At 30.4% G+C, this 18,785-nt stretch overlaps 1 protein-coding gene across 1 annotated transcript; it reads left to right on the forward strand.

Moving 5' to 3' along the window:
- Nucleotides 1-631: 631 nt before the first annotated feature.
- Nucleotides 632-18,617, forward strand: LOC132729337 (multiple coagulation factor deficiency protein 2 homolog). The gene is made up of 5 exons (XM_060715095.1): nucleotides 632-753; nucleotides 6,204-6,415; nucleotides 7,629-7,786; nucleotides 12,632-12,743; nucleotides 13,351-18,617. The coding sequence occupies exons 2-5, from the start codon at nucleotides 6,216-6,218 to the stop codon at nucleotides 13,412-13,414; spliced, it is 534 nt and encodes a 177-aa protein (XP_060571078.1). The 5' UTR covers nucleotides 632-753; nucleotides 6,204-6,215; the 3' UTR covers nucleotides 13,415-18,617.
- Nucleotides 18,618-18,785: the final 168 nt, after the last annotated feature.

The following is an 18,785-nucleotide window of genomic DNA, read 5'->3' on the forward strand; positions in this document are numbered from 1 at the left end:
TAAAAGACATTATTTATATGCAAATTTAAAAAGATAAAAGAATTAAAGTTCTATAAGACTATAATAATTTAAAAGACATAGTGTGCAAATTAGAATTTGTAGAATGGGTGAAGCCTCTCAGTAAAGTTTAAAGATGTTAAAACAGGGGTTAGACTGATTAGTTCGAGGAAGGCTATTCCAAAGACGTATGCTCCTAGGAAAGAAAGAATTTTGAGGGTATATTGTGTCCTCGAGTAGAGGTATCAGATAGTTTAGATTTCTTGTTTGAGTAAGGTGTTGGTGGTCAACAAAGACAATGTTGTTCTGGATTTCATACAAGTAGGTCACAACACTGATGTTTCGACGCTGGGACACTAAGATGTGCTCCATCAATTAAGATGCTATGCATTTGAGGGAGGTTGGTCTTTAATTGTTGAACCTTCAATGTGACACTTAAATTTTAAAGGTGCCATTCAATGAAGTAAGCCTTCTAGATATTATGCTCTTTTTTCATTAATAAGTTAAGCAGATTGTTAAGACTTTTTAAAGTTTCTTCACAACACCTTCATATTACTTTTTATATATAATGAAATAATGTATGTCTCTGTTATTTGAAATGAATTAAGCTTATTACTTGAAAATTAATGAATTGGTGTTTTTCCACGTTCGATTTAGTGGTCTGATACACGTACTCCATTTTGGAGAGTTCTCAACCGGCGTAGTGACACCTCATCACTAAAAATTTAACATATTTTACTTCTTTTGAATTAAAAGGTATGTATATCTTCATTATTTTTACAGAATTACAAAAGTAGAATAACAATTATTCGAATTTAGTTTAAAGTATTTGACAAAATATGGCCAGTATTTAATGAAATTGGTGTAATATATGCAACTAAGTGCTGTAATATTCGGATAGGACCAGCTGCTAAAAATATTTCAACCAGTTATCAATTTTTAAAGAAGAATTGTTTATGTTTATGATTTAAGATAGCGAACAAATATGGGATTTAGTATTTCTATCATCTGAAACTTAAGAATTATTTCTTAAAACTGCTGTCACTTAATATAATACTGCTTCAAAATCATTTACAATTACACTAAGCATTGAATTGAAAGACAGCTATGAGATACCAGGGAGTCCGGGAACCAGACCCTAGCTCATATTGAGTAGATCCCTTGGTTCTTTTACGTGCCCAGTTTATAGCACCGATACATGTGAGGATTACCTGGATTTCTTACTAGTAGCCCGGGGTTCTATGATATCACTGTACATAACATTTATCGGAAAATATTTGAATATACTGGCATGCGAGCAGTTCTTGTACAAAAATCATAGTAACTTACACATTATTTTTTATTACGCTCACTCACCCAAAAATTGAATGTTACACATCGATATTCAGCTTGTCACCAAATCATGGAAGTTCCATCATGTTCTAAACATAGAATAACACTTAGTTTATATCTATCTTCTTCCTTAAGTTTATATCTATGTTCTTCCTTAGAGTCAAACCCCTGCTGGGGACCTAGACAGAGGCCTAATATGGAGTACTGAAGTTATCCATTATTTTGTATTAAGAGAAATAGTTCCCATACATAAAAATTGTATAACCCATTATTGTTATACAATTTTGTTATATCAGACCTATTTTTCATTTATAATTGTTGAACAGACCATTTTCCCAGAGGTAAATAGATGTAATTCAGGAAATAGAGCACAGACTAAATGCTGGTATCTATTACCCAGTACTGTTACCCCAATACATTCACATGCAATGGAATGCTTGTATGCATGATATTTTACACATCAAAGCCATAAAATTATTTAATATAGTAATATAGGTCAAGTTTTCATCAAATTGCCTACTTATCTGTACACAGGTTGTAATTAGTGGAAATCCCTTTAACAGGTCTGTAAGTATTTTTGCGCATTCACATAGAAGGAATCCCCCAGAGTAAACAAGGTCACGTTTTGATAACGCACATGTGAAAGTGATTTAAAATGAAAATTTTTATTCGTACTGCCAAACTGACACTTAAATTTTGTCTGGTTTATGCATCTGCTTGATTTGATATCAATTTTTGATAGAGGTGCGCGGTTTAACTGGTATACCGGTAAACCACGGTCCAAGACATCTGCGGTACGTACCGCGGTACAGACCTAGAAAACCGGTACTTTTAGCTCTAATTTAAAGCAATTTAAGATCCGTAAAATGTACTTAATTAAAAAACTTTTTCTGTTGTATATGTTAATGTTTCTTTGAGTAAACCTTTTTGCAAACAACTTTCGCCGACTATTATCATTCTTCGATAGTTCTTAGCGAAAATTGAATGCTTTATCGATTACCGCATGTAAGCCAGAATTGTCGACTGGCATGATCACAGTTGAAGAAGCAAGAATTGTTGACTTACATTTACTTGTCCAAATATCGCTTATTTGATACGAAAACGAATCGTAAAGATTGATAATTCATGAAGGCATTCCTTGCATAAAATTAGGGTGTTACTATTTTAAGTATTTATATAAATAGCGACCAATCAGGCTAGGGGTTTTCCTTAAGTCACGCACTTACTGCATGCGCATGGAAATTAACTAATTATAGAACGGCGTAGAAACTGGATTAAAAGTAATGTTCGTTCAACTAATGAATATTAATTAAGCAGTAACAGGGTCAGCAGTTTTCTATGTGATAATTTTAATTTGCTTTTGGGGTACATGTTTGTTTTGGTTTTTGACACAGATTAATTAAATACTTTGCCCTTGCAATAAAAAAATACAATAACAGCTGGGACTCTGTTATAAAATTAACCGACAAATAAATATTTGTCATTGGCTAACGTGCATTTGACCTATTATTTTATTAATCAATAAGCAATAAAAACATTTTATTTTTCCATTTTAACTATGCAATTTATACAACAGTTGTTAAATGTTGAAAGAGACCAATATGTAATTAAAAAACAACAACAACAAAAACAAGAACTGATCCATGACCCAATTAATTTATGATTGTCAACATGCGAAAGTACCTGATTGAAAAAAGTTAAATGATGCTTTGATTAATCAGTATTTTCTAGATCTGCTTAAATTTAATATTTGAAATTCTATACCAGCCTACCTTAATTGATACTTATTATTAACCTATAGCATACAATGAAAATCCGTGGTATACCGCGGTTTATACCGTGGTTTTTAGGAAAAACCGTGGTATACCGTGGTATTTTCTTTCTGGCGGTACCCAACTCTAATTTTTGAAGAAGGCAAGTAGAAATCAAGCATTTAAATGAAAAATACGGGTACTGCGTCTGTACGGGAACTGCTCGCATGCCAGTAAATATCATAAATGAATGAGATTTTCCTTCCATCTTATAAGAAAACCTTTTCCAGAACTGTTTGTCAAAAAATTATTTCAAAAGAACCAATAAAAATGACATTTTTTAAATATTTCCAATGTCTGCCACTTTGGGCAATTTCAGAGGAGGTTACTTTGGTATCACGGTAATCCCCAAAAATGCAAGTATGGAAGGTTAGATGGGTCAAAACTTTCAAGTTAAGTTGTAAAAAACTTCCAACAGTTAATTTGCTATAAAATTAAAACTATATGAACTGACTACATGTATATGTCAGTATATGTGATTATAACATATTTTAATTTACTGTGTAAAAACCAGTAAGGAAAATAGTTTTTAAATATGAAGGTTATATAAAATAGTTTTCTTGCCACGAATACATTCATTATTCACAAAATTAAATTTATTGGCAGATGAAAATGACTCTAGTGTGCAAGTTTTACAAATATTAGCATCATCACGTGTTGCTTTTACTACCAGTCACAGAAAATTTAAATACCTTGATATCATAGAACCCGTGATATTATAGGAACTGAGTATACACCTCTAGGTAGGTGGGAAACGCTGAAAGTGTCTCTGAAAAATCCCAAGGATGTTACCCAGGATTGAACAAGGGACCTGAGTCCTCTGGTGTCTGTCAAACTAAAAACTTGTCTGGACTACTCCTAAAAAACTACAGGTGCAATTTCACCAAACTTTACAGGAATGATAAGCACCAAGTTTAGTTGTGCATATCTTCGGCATTTTCTGGTCCATTGTTTTTTGTCAGAGTTATGGCCTTTAAATGATATTTATTTTTTTAAATTTTGTCTGGACTACATCTTTTATACTACATGTACTAAAGTTTACTTGATTGATCGCTGTCTCAACTACTTGTGCATAATAAAGCCATATAAGAGTATTTCATATATTTTCCGGTTAAATGAATTTTGGCTGAGTTACTGCCCTTGAATAAAAGAGTGTTTAGGCCTGATAATGATATTTGTGTTGCCTGAAACACAGTTGTTGCAACATGTATGCTAGAAAGAAGATGTGACATACAGGGAACAAACTGTTCAATCACCCATCAATACTACTGCTTTACTGGCTATCATTAGGGACACATGTGATGGCTTAAACTAGAGATAAAACTTGTTTGATTTTTCACCGATAATGGCTACAATTGTCTGTAACTTTGTAATTAATCAATGGATTATTTTGATACTTGGACAAAACAACCTTTTGGATAAGATCTTCTAAAAGGTTGAACAGACCTTGACCTTAAGCTTTAAATGACCTTGACCGTCGGGGTCAAAGTTGAGAATTTTGGTAAAGTTGTCATAATTTTGTAATTTAATTTTATGTACTGATTTGATTCATACATAGACAAAACAACACTTGTGACCAAACAGATATGTGAAATAATTTAGATATGACCTTGACTGTTAAATGACCTTGACCATCCAATGATTGAATTTTGATTATATTTTGTTAACTTTGTCATTTATTTTTGGAAAGGATTCATACTTGGACAAAACAACAAGTGTGACTAGACAGTCCTATTAAAACAAGAAAACTTTTTTGTGTTTGATTTTTAAAAAAAAAATTCAATTTATGTCACTGAAAGGTCTATATGATGTGCTGAGGCTGGAATTCATAACTGCATCAATTTAGAGAAAAAAAGTAAAAGGACCATTTTAATAGTGTTACAATACATTGATTATGATATATTTTTTATTTGGATTTTCTGTTTGAATGATTAAGTTTGTTACTTTGTTATCTTGTTTCTTTGTATATTTTCAGTTTTAAGTGTGGTTGGATTGTTTCATTTAATGAAGAAATAATAATCATCCACATTTTAAGGACACCCACAATCCCCTTAGATCAGCAATATCTGCAGGCTTCATTAAGGTATTAGGACCCTAATGGGCACTATCAGGAACTAAAAAATTGACATCATAAGTCAGATGTATAACTTAAAGTACACCTGTATGCAAAATTTAAACAAAGTTTACCGTAGGGAAATCAAGTTATGGCCACTTTTCTGAACTCAAGCTAGGATGTTATGAGGGCCCTTTATTAGAAAGTAGGAACCTTTAAATAATCTGCAATAACATTCTAATGAACAATGTTTTCCCATTAATTTTTGGTAAGAAACAAATAGTACCATTCAGCTAACAATCCAAATAAGCAAAATTATGATTTCTCCTTAAAATTTATGAAATCTGTATAAAAATGTTACCCTACCCCACCCATTTTTACCACGTGTCTGACCATTTTTCTACTTAGGGAGCCTTATTTAAAAAATTCTTAAATTTTACCCAAATGAGTGCCTGTTTTCAAAGTTTCCCTAAATTTTTAAAAAAGTATATTGGTTGATCTTGTAAAATATGAAATACTTTTACCGTCTAGTTTTGATTATATTACACTTTGAAAATATCAGGTACCATATTTATTACTATATTTAGCATAATTTAGCCAATAAATACCTATATAGATTAAAAAATCAAAATTAAACACTTTTTTCTTTCCAAATGGGACATGAGAGATACATAAATAATGTTGAAAGAAAAAAAAAGTTGACCCTTCTGGGGATTGAACCCATGGCCCTCATTTTCAATGTAGTTAACAGTAGTTCTAGCCTATTTGAATACTCTTCAAAGCGGAGGTAATGCATTAGGGTGCTAATACCTTAATATACAAAATGTATACATGTACTTGTAAATATGTACAATTATTCACTGTATGATTGCTAACAGAATTTACACATTTTACATTTTGATTTATCATAGATCAATAATGGACAATTGTAAATTTCAAAGCAAGATATAAATTATCAAATATTTATATTAAGAAGATAAAAGGTAATGAACTTTATTTTTGTATTTCAGAAAAACATAAAAATGATAGGACATATAATAATTCTCCTGGTAGTGTGCGTTTGTTACACTAGTCAGCAAGGTCACCCACCTGGAGTTCCTCCTACCATGAACCAAGGTCAACCTGGAGGTCATGGTCAGGCTGCAGGTCATGGTCAGCCTGGAGGTCATGGGCATGGAGAAGATATAAGAGAAGGTTTAAGGGTGAATTCACATGATGCAGAGTAAGTAAAGACAAGAATGATTCTTCCTTTTTGATCACAGACAGTAAATCAGAGCATTCAAATAGAAATAGTTCATGTACAATTTCAGAGAGTAGGAAAGGGTCTCTAAAAATGTGCATTATTGTATTCGTAATTCTTTCCACTTTTTTTTATAGAATTTACAATTAATGTTTTTCAGTGATATCGTACCTTGTAAATAAACTTGCTTGCTTTGTTTATCTTACATATTTATTTAAATGAAAGTGTTTTAATAATTTCTGTATGACTGATGATAACATATATATTTAGACTAAGATATTACATGTTATAGATAAAATTTCATCAATTAGGCAGTTTTGAATATTAGTATTCTTTCTGTTTTCAAAAATAGGTTGTCCAAAAATCCATAATTCTAATTGGTTGGTTAAATGTTCATCGAAGTAGTGAAGCTATAATCAGGGGAAGTAATTGCTGTCTTGTATTACATACTGATAATAGTGGTTATCCTTCTTGAACTTTCAGTTCAGCCATGTTTGACTTTATAATTTGTATTTTAATTTATATTGCTGTACAGTATTATATACTTTACCTTTTTATTTCTGAGTTGATTCTGGTAGTGCTTGGGCATTAATGAAGCACTGTCTCTAATTGAAAAATAAATGAGTAAATGGTTGGAAAGCAGTACCTGTACACACTTATAGACCACTTATCATGTAGACTAATTTACTATTTTTAGACTACTCATCATAATCACTAACCATATTATTTGTAGACCAATTCCTATGTATAATTTTTTTTTAAAGAGTATTACATTAGTTTATTGTAATCTGATGTAATTAATACTTTATTTATTTTCAAATTCTTTACATTGTCTACAGTTAACCTGCACCACTACTTATTTGCCATGTCTGTACATTCATTCATTAATAGATTTGAAGTGAAGTTCACCTTGATAATTTAGTTAGTTAGTTTAAACATATTTTATTTCAAACATTTTCACACAAACATTTATTACATACAATCATTAGTTACATAATAAACAATGCTGAAAAAGGATTAGATCCGAAAGCATACAATGCTTATAGAGGTCTTTTCCTAACATATAATTCATTACTGTAAATTTGGCGGTAAATAACATGTTCGAAATAGTATATAATGAAGAACATTTTATTGATGATAAATGAAGAAAGATGAGGACGGCAATGATAATTTGATCACTGTTCATATATTACAGACATATAAAGGAACATTTAAAAGATGTTGTTGATAAACCCAAGGAGGAGATGACAGAAGAAGAGTTAGAATTCCATTATTTTAAACTTCATGATTATGATGGTAACAATAAATTAGATGGTACAGAAATAACAAAGGCAATTACACATTTTCATGAAGGTAAGATCATAAGATGCTTGTTTATTTACATGCAAATATAAAGTTAAACTTCCTTCGCTCAGATTGCTCAAATACCTCCCTTCATAAGAACACACCAACCAGTCGTGGCAAAATTTCTATATAGTGTGATATTGTTCTACCACAGATTGCTCGAACACCTATCACTTGAACCTTATCGCTGGTCCCTTCTGCAGAAAATAGTGAAAATCACACCTTTTCGGTCAAACACAAAAAGACTACAAAAGTTGTGGGTCGATAAGTTCTGAATTAGTTACAGTCGACGTCACATGTTTTTAACACCTTATGATCGTGATAAAGGTAATTAAGGTTAAATGATACAAAATTAGAGGTTTTCTTACTGATTGGTTTGTTATGATAATATTGTTTATTTACCATCTTTAGTAGCGATACAAATAAAAAATACCTTGCGAAATAATTGAAATATGCACAAATTACTATAATTATATCTATGTATGAAATTGTACAAAAATAACACCCAATGAAATGTTCTTATTTTCAATCTAGACTATAAAATGATAAAGGCTTAAACACTAACAAAACTGTGATGCCTCAGAGCCAGGGTCTCAATCTCTTAAATCATAAGTAGGAATACTAATATCTGTAAGGAAATTTTGCGAAACAAAAAAAAAAACAAAAAAACTTTGATTTGAAATTCATGATATGTTGTCTTGTGATTTTGGCTTGTGGCTCACATCTCAAGCTATTATGGCTTTAATCAACACATAATGTTTTGTCTGATTGTTGATGTGTTTATGGCTATAATTTAATAATATACTTGTAACTTTATCAGCAAATAAGTTTGATCTTTTTCTCTCAGGAAATAAATACAAAAAAGGTAAGTGAAAAAATTGGAAAGACAGGGACGGAGGGTTTTTCACTAGATTAATTATTTGATTTTGTTAATTATTATGTATACAATATTGATATTTTATGTTGAATTAAAGAATACCTAGCATTGCATGTAAATTTAAGCCTTTTTTCAACACCTTATTACACCAAATAGATTGAGAGTTGCAAGAGTTTATACCTGAGGTTAGTGGCAATAAAGAAAGAGATTCCAACAGTTTAGACAACTTCAGCCTATATATTCAGTCTGACCAGGCCCTATTCATTTAGCTGCTTGATTTTAGTTTGTTATTGAAATTTTTTTTTAAACTGATTATTGACTACTCCAGTTTTAAAGCAAGTATGCAGATTAAAGCAGGTTACTGGTTAAGTCAATGTTAGTTCTCTTAAAACATAAGAGCCGTGTCATGACAAAACCAACATAATGGGTTTGCGACCAGCATGGATCTAGACCAGCATGCGCATCCGCGCAGTCTGATCAGGATCCATGCTGTTGGCTATCAGTTTCTCTACTTGTAATAGGGTTTGTAAGCGAACAGCATGGATCCTGATCAGACTGCGCGGATGTGCAGGCTGGTCTGGATCCATGCTGGTCGCAAACCCATTATGTTGGTTTTGTCGTGACGTGGCTCATATCTAAGTAATTGAAAACTTGCTTATGACAATCAAAAGTGTTTTTTTTTCTCCAATTATTTTAATTAAATTTGTGCTGATAACATACTTGAAAATGGTATGTTTTTCTCAAAGAGATGTTGAATAATTATAGGCCCATGACATTGGAGAGGAAGATGTAAATGTTTGAAAAATATGATAAAAAATATTACAGAGCTGAGATAAAGTAATATACAGGAAAATAATTAAATATTAGAACAAGGTTTCGTATTAAGATTTTGAAGATGCTTGCTTTCTACATTGTTTGTGGGAAAGAGATTGTGTCATTATAAATAAAAATATGGGATTTATGAAAAATTTCATATGACAAATCAGTTTTGATTTTATGCCTAGAAAATGGTGGCATAATACCTTTTTAATTGTCCATCCATCAGCCCGCTTTTTGTTTGTGCATATAGGTTTGCTATTTCATGAATGGATTTTAGAATAGTCATGCATAAATGTATAGCACATGGAGACAATGTGTTGCAAGCGATACTTAAGGGTCAAGGTTGCAATTCCATTATTCTTCTTGAAAGAATTTTTCTAAAAGTCAAAAAATCTGTCATTCCCATTAGATTTTACAGCTTGGCATAAATGGGTTTAACATTATGGTCAATTGTGACTAGCAAGAATCAAGCCTCAAGGTCAACATGTGATTTTTTTATACAAATGCATTGATGATTGTGTACAGTGAATTAATCTGTCATTATTGGATGGATTCTAAAATTAGTTTGCAAAATGTTTTGGTAATCATGAATCTGTGTGGCCTGCAAGAATAAGGACCCAGCTAAAAGGTCAAGGTCCTAAGTCATAATATGTTTATGAATATAATTATGGTCTTTGTCATTAATGGATGGACTTTGGTATAATTGATTTATGCATAACTGATGAGCTAATGTGTCTCATGCAAAATCAAGACATGTAGCTCAAAGGTCAAGGTCACACTTGTCTTAAGTATGTTCACAACAACAGGTCTTGTTTTTTTTTTTGTTTTTTTCCTTGTTTTTTTCATTTTGAAATATTTTGTGGGATTGACTTGATTTTGGCGTTTTCATGCAAGTATCATTTATTACCCTCTATTTCTATAATTAAACATATAAAATATATATGGAAGAATAAGAAATCCTTACAAATAATAGTTCAGTTAAATAATGAGATGCTTTATGTTGGATTGTACAGCATCATTAATTTCTGTGTGTTTTTTCACCCCAATATGTCACAGTTTGAAGCATTATGTGACCACAATAACAACAATTTCCTTGCTCCCTAATCGTCCACTGTGAATTCCTTTCAATTACAATGATGGTCATTTTGCCTGATTGCTTCTGATCAAATATCAGGGTCTCTGGAGAGACGTCATCTTCTCTACGCTACATTTGTTCTCTCTTTGTCATAAATCCCTGCAGCGCAAACTTTAACAGGATTTCTTTGTATCAATTGTCTCTTATAGAAGTGATAATTGAAAAGTAGATGGGTTCCTTTTTTTTACAAGTTCTATGATTTTTTTATTATTTTACAAGAGGTTTTGTTTAATTTACCCCTGAAAAACTGTGATACAGATAAGAAGATTAAAAAAATTACAGTTTAATATGATACATTTTGCATTTAAAAAAAATTGTATTTATCATTGTTCATACGTATTAAAATATCGTCAGGTATTTTAGTGAATTTCTATGGATTTCAGTGAATTTATTGACCTTCAGTATAGTAATTAGTTAAAAAATTTAACATCTGCATTGTACATAAAGCAAATATCAATCAAATGTTTTATAGTTTAACTCTCCGTGAACTACTGGTATTAGCAAACTTTCAGAACAAATCTGGTCTTCTTGCCTTAAAGGATCTATAAAAGGTCAATAACATAAACCACCTTGATTTTGTAAAAGGCTATAAAGGAGAATGTTAAATGTTAAACCATTACAAATTAAATCAAAACAAAATTGATTTCTTTATGAATGACAATGTGATACAAACATTTCAGGAAGCTGTCAATAGCTCAATTGACGACAGAATTTAAGAAATTTTACTTGTGACATGCAGCTACAACTTTCTTCTAGTTCTCTTAAAAAAAATAAACTAACCTGTTGGATATTTTTTTATAAGAAACTTTTTATTGAGTGAATGATAATTCATCATTCTCTTGTCACTTGTATTAACTATCACCTCATTAGGATTCTTGTTAACACTTGACAATATTTGATTGATATACTTCTGTCAACAAGACCCACCTCCTTGTGCATACATAATGAGCAAGGAAGACATAATTTTTCCAATAGTGTCTCTCATTGGATAAGACGCTGACAGAGAGAGCAATTCTTGACAATGTTACTTTTAACAATTTTTTTTTCATTCCTTGTATTATAGTTGAAGAATATGTACCTACATTTTTGTCTCCATAATATTTATATCATAGTTGGCATTAAATGGCTAATACAAAGTGTAATTATCATTTTGCAATGATCTGTGAATAATGGGTTTAGAATCAAAATTTATTATAAAGAAGTATTTTTACTATGTACACACATATTTGACAGAAAATTTTGAAATAAACATTTTGTTTTGATCAGAAGGAAGAGAGTATAGTTAGAGTAACTAAGTCTTTGAGTAGTCTTAATGGAACTATGTTTACCATTCATCATAAAATTCTCTACAGCTGGAACACTTTGAATTGACAGCTCTGATGAAAAAGTTTCATACATAAGTTGATTTATAACTATGCTAAATTACCAGATACAAAGAATTTAGCGTTAGAGTTATTGTACTCACCCAGGCTTCAGTGTCTGGGCCGGCACCAGTGTTGCCATCACACTTTGGTTAGGGTTTTGTGTGCAAGTTTTTTCTCCAAAACTACTCAAGGGAATTGGGCAGAAACTTGACACATTTGTTCTCTGCAGATATCTTACATGATGGGCACATATTCTATAATTTTAAGTTCACTTTCTTACCAAGTAATGCCCCTTTTCTAACAAATTGTCAACCAAGCTGTGTTACTGACAGCTCTTGCATGACATTAACCAATGAAAGTAATGGGTAATAAGATTAGCTGTCAGCATTGAAACTTTAATTTGTCAAGTATATTACTTTTAACAATATAGTATAATGGAGGAGGAATCATGTAGGGGTAGAGCACTTTACCACTAATATGAATGTCATATAGAAAGTGCTGTGTTGAGATCCCCAAAAAGGATTTGACTTAAACTTTGGAAAATTAAACAATAACCAAATCAGATGATTTTATTTTCAGTTTTGATCTTTGTATAAGTAAGAAAAAAAAATTAATTAACAACAAAATGCTAGACAAAGGTGTTGTTGTTTCTATTTCAGATGAGACGAGTACACAAGAGAAAAAAGCATTTGATCAGAAAGTATTTAGTGATGAAGAGATATCTAATATAGTAGATATGGTGCTTAAAGAAGATGATTTAAATGGTGATGGGTATGTATTATATATCTTATTACCTATCAAATATACATCATTTCTTTATTATGCTGCTTTTATTTCCATGTATTATTAATAAAAAATAAGACTACAGATTCATATAATTCACATTTAGTGAGAGATAACACTCTAGTCAGAGATATCTGTCAAGAGTTCAGTGTCTACTAGACTACTAGCATGATTGTCATAGAATGAAACTTGGTTTTAGCCATTGTATGGCTTTAACTGGCGTCCATTGCCAAGTGGCTAAGGTCATTGACTTCAAACCACTTACCCCTTACTGCTGTGGGTTCTTTTCAAATCCCAACAGGGACTTTGGATTTTTGCATGTGAGAAAGCTATCCAGCTAGCTTACGGAATGAGATGGTTCTTCTCAGGTGCCCATTCATGTCTAAAATATTGCAAAGAAGGACACCTGAGGTTTTCCTCCATTAGTAAAGCTGGAATGTCTTTGAAATGTTTTGGTGTGCAAATATTAAGGCATGAACAATATTAAAGTTCTAGTATGTATTGTCACTTGTGAAGAATGAGTTGTCTGCTTTATAATTCTCATTGCAAAAAAATTTAAAGGATGATTAGAATAATTATCTGTTTATTATTTCAGTTATATAGAATATGTAGAATTTGTAACGGCGCAAAGAAAAGCACGAGGGGATGGCAATAAGTAAAAACAGTTGACACTACAATGATCTGCCTTTAAACATTATCATCATTGTCATCATTATTTCTTTCACCATCTTGCACAGGGAAATTCATCATAGTCATCACTATCATCATTTTGTTGTGACACAAGTGATTCCATCTTGATTTGTCTGTGACATCAGTGATTACATCATTATTTCATCTGTGACATAAGTGATTGTTCCCATATTTGGTCTTTGACTTCAGTAATTACATCATTATTTAGTCTGTGACATCAGTGATTAAGTAACCATTTTGTCTTTGAAATCAATGAATAAATTACCATTTTGTCTGTGACATCAATGAATAAATTACTATTTTGATTGTGAAATCAGTGGTGACATCATTATAATGTCTGTGACATCAGTTATTACATCATTATTTTGTCTGTGACATGAGTGATTGCATCACCATTTTGTCTGTGACATAAGTGATTGCATCACCATTTTTTCTGTGACATAGAAAGAGTGGATCACCAGTGAAAATGACATCATTTCATATTATAGCAATTTCAAGGTATGATAAAATCTATCACACTGATGATTGACAATTTTGCAATAGAACCATTTAAATGTTTAAGCTTTCAAGTGATTTATGTTTTTTTGTTGTATATTGTATTTAATCTTTTTTATGGTGATGGCATTATAATCAAAATAAGACAGCCAGATACATTTTTTTAATGTCATTTCCTCCCGTATATTAAGCCTTGCTTTGAAAGTTACACATGTCCTTCTAAGAGATATGAAATGTAATAGTTATGTTTTCTTTTCACCTTTTACATATAAAGATAGGTCATTTCAAATTGTCTACTGTGCTTGCAGGATAAGGAAGGCGAGTTTCAATGCCTCTTATAACCCTTTAATGCCTATTTACAGGTGCAATATAAAGTTTGATATTATAGAAAATGATGGTCATACATTGGATCACTTTTAGAAATATTGAGGAAGGATTATTATTTGTTTGGTTTATAAATTTTTATTTGGAAAATTAAAAAAGAAACAGCATGTTGAATGAAAGTGAAATAATAAAAAACATCATCACTATGGAAATAAAAGTAATGTCAGGATTAAAAAAAGGAATTCCGTAAAATGTAAGGTTATTTGCGGCATGTGCTCTTATAAGCTTGGTGGGTTTTTTTACATAAAATGTTATTAAGTTTGATTATTTAATGAAGTCTTAAGAAATTTGCACATTTGATTTTAATCTTTCTTAAAATCACAGGTGTTTATTATTTTATTTTTTTTATTTTATTTTTTTTTCACTACAGCTTTAATTAAAAAGAACATAAGCATATTATTGTCCAAGATTGTTTTTGCTACAGCTTTAATTAAAAATAACCTAAGCATAATTTATACTTTAATAAAGACTTAGTATATTACTAGATAAATAAGTATTTGTAATATATCCAAGAATGTTACATCCATCTTTTGTCATCTTTATTTTTTTTTGTTAGATAGAACAGCAGTTTTTTGCTGAATTTATTTTTCATGTGCTCATTTCTTACCACTTTGTCAGTGTTTCCTCTAGAAATTGGATGTTTTAGATTGTTTTACCTTTTTACTACGAGATGCATGTGTATAATAAGAGCATATCTTAATGATTATATAATTATTTGTGGATAAAATATCCCCATATTGGGATTGACCAAAAACATTTCGTGGTGCTCAAAATCAATATATTGGTGACTTATTTGCATCATTGTTACAACAGTGATTCTCATTATTCATTATGCCCATTAACTTAACTTAATGGTTCGATGTATGTTTGAACCCAACAAAGTGGTCCGTACTCTCAGTGCGCGAAAGGGCGGACGGACCCTCATTAAGCATAAGATAAACAAAAAACATCTTAAAAATTATTTGCATAACACCTTTGAAAATGTCCGCAGTATTTTGCCTTTTGGCAGAACGTACAAGAAAGTGTGATTTGTTTGGGTGCATAATTGTTGTTTTATACTTGTGATGTTGTTATTTCATTTATGTGAAATCCAGTATACAATTTGCTTTACTAATATATATATATATAAATTTATATATATACTAGGGTTAGAAACCATAATACAATATAGTATTAGTATTGATATCAATGAGCTGTAAAAGAAATTGTATTTTTTATCTTTGTTGAAATTAAGTACCGGTACATATTGAAGGGCAGTGTCATATATACAAATATTTGCCAGTATTGCTTTGAAGTGACATGTGAATAATATCAAGATTCCTCTCTGAGAGGTGGACTGTTGCAAATATGAAAAAAAATATTGATCTTTTAGTTTTAAGTTGCTTTTATACTATGACACTTTTTCTTGTATTTTTAAAATGACATGCCAATCATGTACAAGTAAGTTGTGAGATAGTAGCTTGGACTTAGTAATGTGAAATTTTTATTGCATTTACAGCACACTAAGACATATTTGTTAAGAATTTGTATGGCACAAAATTTACTGGACTGTGTACGATTTAAAATAACTGTTTTATTTTGGAAATGTCTTTATAGCATATCATGTAATATTTTATACAATAGTAATGGCATAAAATTAACTTTAGTACTTGTGTTCAAAATTTTAGAGAATATGTTAACATGCATAGATCCTACATGAGCCGAATCTGTCTGATTTTAAGTATCAGATTAGTATAATATTATTACAATAAGAATTTAACTGCACATATTTGTTAACCAAAAAACAAAATACAAATACAAGACAATGTTTTTATGGAAATAAAAGGTCAGAGTTGGGATCTCTATCAATAGAACAATGTAATATGATTTACTGTGCTTGTATTTTAGATTTCATTGCATTGGTATAGACAGGCCAGGTGATCTCATTTTTGCTGTCTGTCCAGGCTATTGGCTATTTAATTTTTTCCTTTTTTTTTTACACTTAATCCCCTTAAAATCACAATGGGCTATTCCAAACTTAAACCAGGTGAAATCCATTCTTCAAATTAAGGGGTATAAGGGCTTTAAATGTTTATGTTGATATTAGATATTGATATAGGGTCCAGTTTTATTCAAAATATGTTGCTATGGAAACTTAATGTTATATTACAAATGTTGTTTTTTTTTCTGTAGGAATCATGGAAAATAATATGTCATAGATAATTTTATTACTTTTTATGTTGTCATTATTGTTCAGATATATTATTGTTGCAAAAGTTTTACATGTTGGGAGACGTTATTTAGAATATGAGGTTGTTGATTCTAAGAGCTTCTTTGAAAAAGCAACACTTGTTGTTTTCCTTATAAAGTTTCTACAAAATTGCTAGTCAAAAATTTTGTTGTACATGTATTTATAAATAGTGTAATTTTGTCAGTCGAGTATGTTACACAGTGCAAACATTCTGGTAAATATCTTAAAAAAGAAAGGTGTTCCTTTATATATTTAAAAGTAAATTATTTAAATAAAAGCTATTAAAAACACTAGGCAGCAATTATATATACAGGTTCTGGAAATAGTAATACAATAAGATTTTAGTTTTTTCAGTATTTTTGTTTTATAGCTTATGTATTTGGTTCGGAAAGCAGAATAATATGTGTAGATTTAGATATTTTTTTCTGAATTAATTTCAATATGAATCATGTTACAAAGTTGTCTCATAATGTATATATATTAATATTGTAAGAAATTCTAGATATTTATATATATTGTAGTCAGATATTAAATATTGTTGTGCACATATATGTTATCTTCTGCTCACTAAATCATTGCAAAATATTTTCACTGTCAGAATATTGACAATATAATGTGTCGGTCATTGGATAGCTTTTTCACCTAGATTTCTTTATTAGAACACTTTATATGAAATCAGATATCAATTTTTGTTCTTGCCATTTTAATGATAATTTTTGCTTTAGATAAAGTTATTAAATTTGTGAAATCCTCAAAATGACATTTTCATATTAAAGAAGCTCAAATTATGTTCACAGGAAAAACTGCCATTGATTTTAACTATAAAAGATTTTGATTACTTTTTCCAAATGTTCACAACTCTTTATTTTACTTTTCACAATCACAGGTTCACAGGCACGAGACAAACTATCAATATAACTCTATATACTTAAATATAATCTTTATATATAGTATATATGAGCGTTTACAGGAATATTGATGTGTCTAGCTCCTGTGTTTATATTGGTTTTTTAAATTCACAATCACAAAATCATTTAGCAAGCAACATGTACTGTTTGTCTATCAAAGAAGGTTTAACATAAATTTTTTCTGTGTCTGTTTTGGTTTTATTCAAATTAAAACAAAGTTGTGTTCATGTACAGTCATCTGAATTAATTTAAACTCAAGCACACTGAAATTACATTGTGTCTTCCAGCATTAGTGAGCATTACTCATGCAAATATCATTTGACCATGTTCATTTCTAGTCTGACAGTATAGACTATATATATACATATATATGAAGATTATAGCTAGTTAAATATGCACATGCGCAGAAAAGTTGATGTTGAATTAGATGATACAAAATTGATTGAATGTTATAAAAAGTCAGAGTACTTCAGTTGTTTTTTAATTTGAACAAGTGTGTGTTTTGCATTCCTTAAGGCAATGGTTTTAAAATGATAAGAAATGATAGTGCACTTTCCAGATATGCATTTTTTTGTTAGATTTTTGCAGAATTTAGATGTTGAATTAATGCCAAACTTTATGTAATAAATAGCTTTAATACCACACACTTACATTAGATGTAGATTAATTAAAAGCCATTTAACTTAGTTTATTAATTAATAGTGAAGTAATGAAGTGAAGACTGTAAACTAGGAATAGATGCAGGACTATGTAGGAGAGTATAGAACTTTAACTTTTACAAGCTTGGATGGAATTAATTATTTACATTCTTGTATATTTTTCTGTGGTGAAAAAAGCACATAGTTTTTGATGTCATCTATCAAATCAAAACTTTTACCTTCACTGAACTACAACATACTATAGATTATAGATGTATATATACTATAATTTATTTACCTACCAACGCATTTTCCAATCAAAACTTGTTTAAACATACATTCCAAAGTATTTAAACTGATCTGAGACTAGCATGTTTGTAATATCTATAACGGTACTGTATGTGTTTGGAGATATTTTGTTATATGGTGTTTTAAATGATTCTGGTGTATATGGGGTATATTTTATTGTTGAATCAATTGTAAATGTTATTGTATTAAAATAATTTTACAAATACTTTTCATGTGTTGACAGATATTTTTTTGTAATCCTCATATAAAATGGCAGAGGGATCTAAAGCTGTTTGCTCTGTTCATATTAACACCTCACAGACTGTTATATTGAATATGTTTGGTCGTTTCAGGATGTGAAGCAAATGTTATTGGTTTTATCCTGTTTTTTTGAATA

Source organism: Ruditapes philippinarum, unplaced genomic scaffold (assembly GCF_026571515.1).
Source record: "Ruditapes philippinarum isolate M1 unplaced genomic scaffold, ASM2657151v2 ctg17_1_1_1_1, whole genome shotgun sequence".
Classification (NCBI taxonomy): Eukaryota; Metazoa; Mollusca; class Bivalvia; order Venerida; family Veneridae; genus Ruditapes; species Ruditapes philippinarum.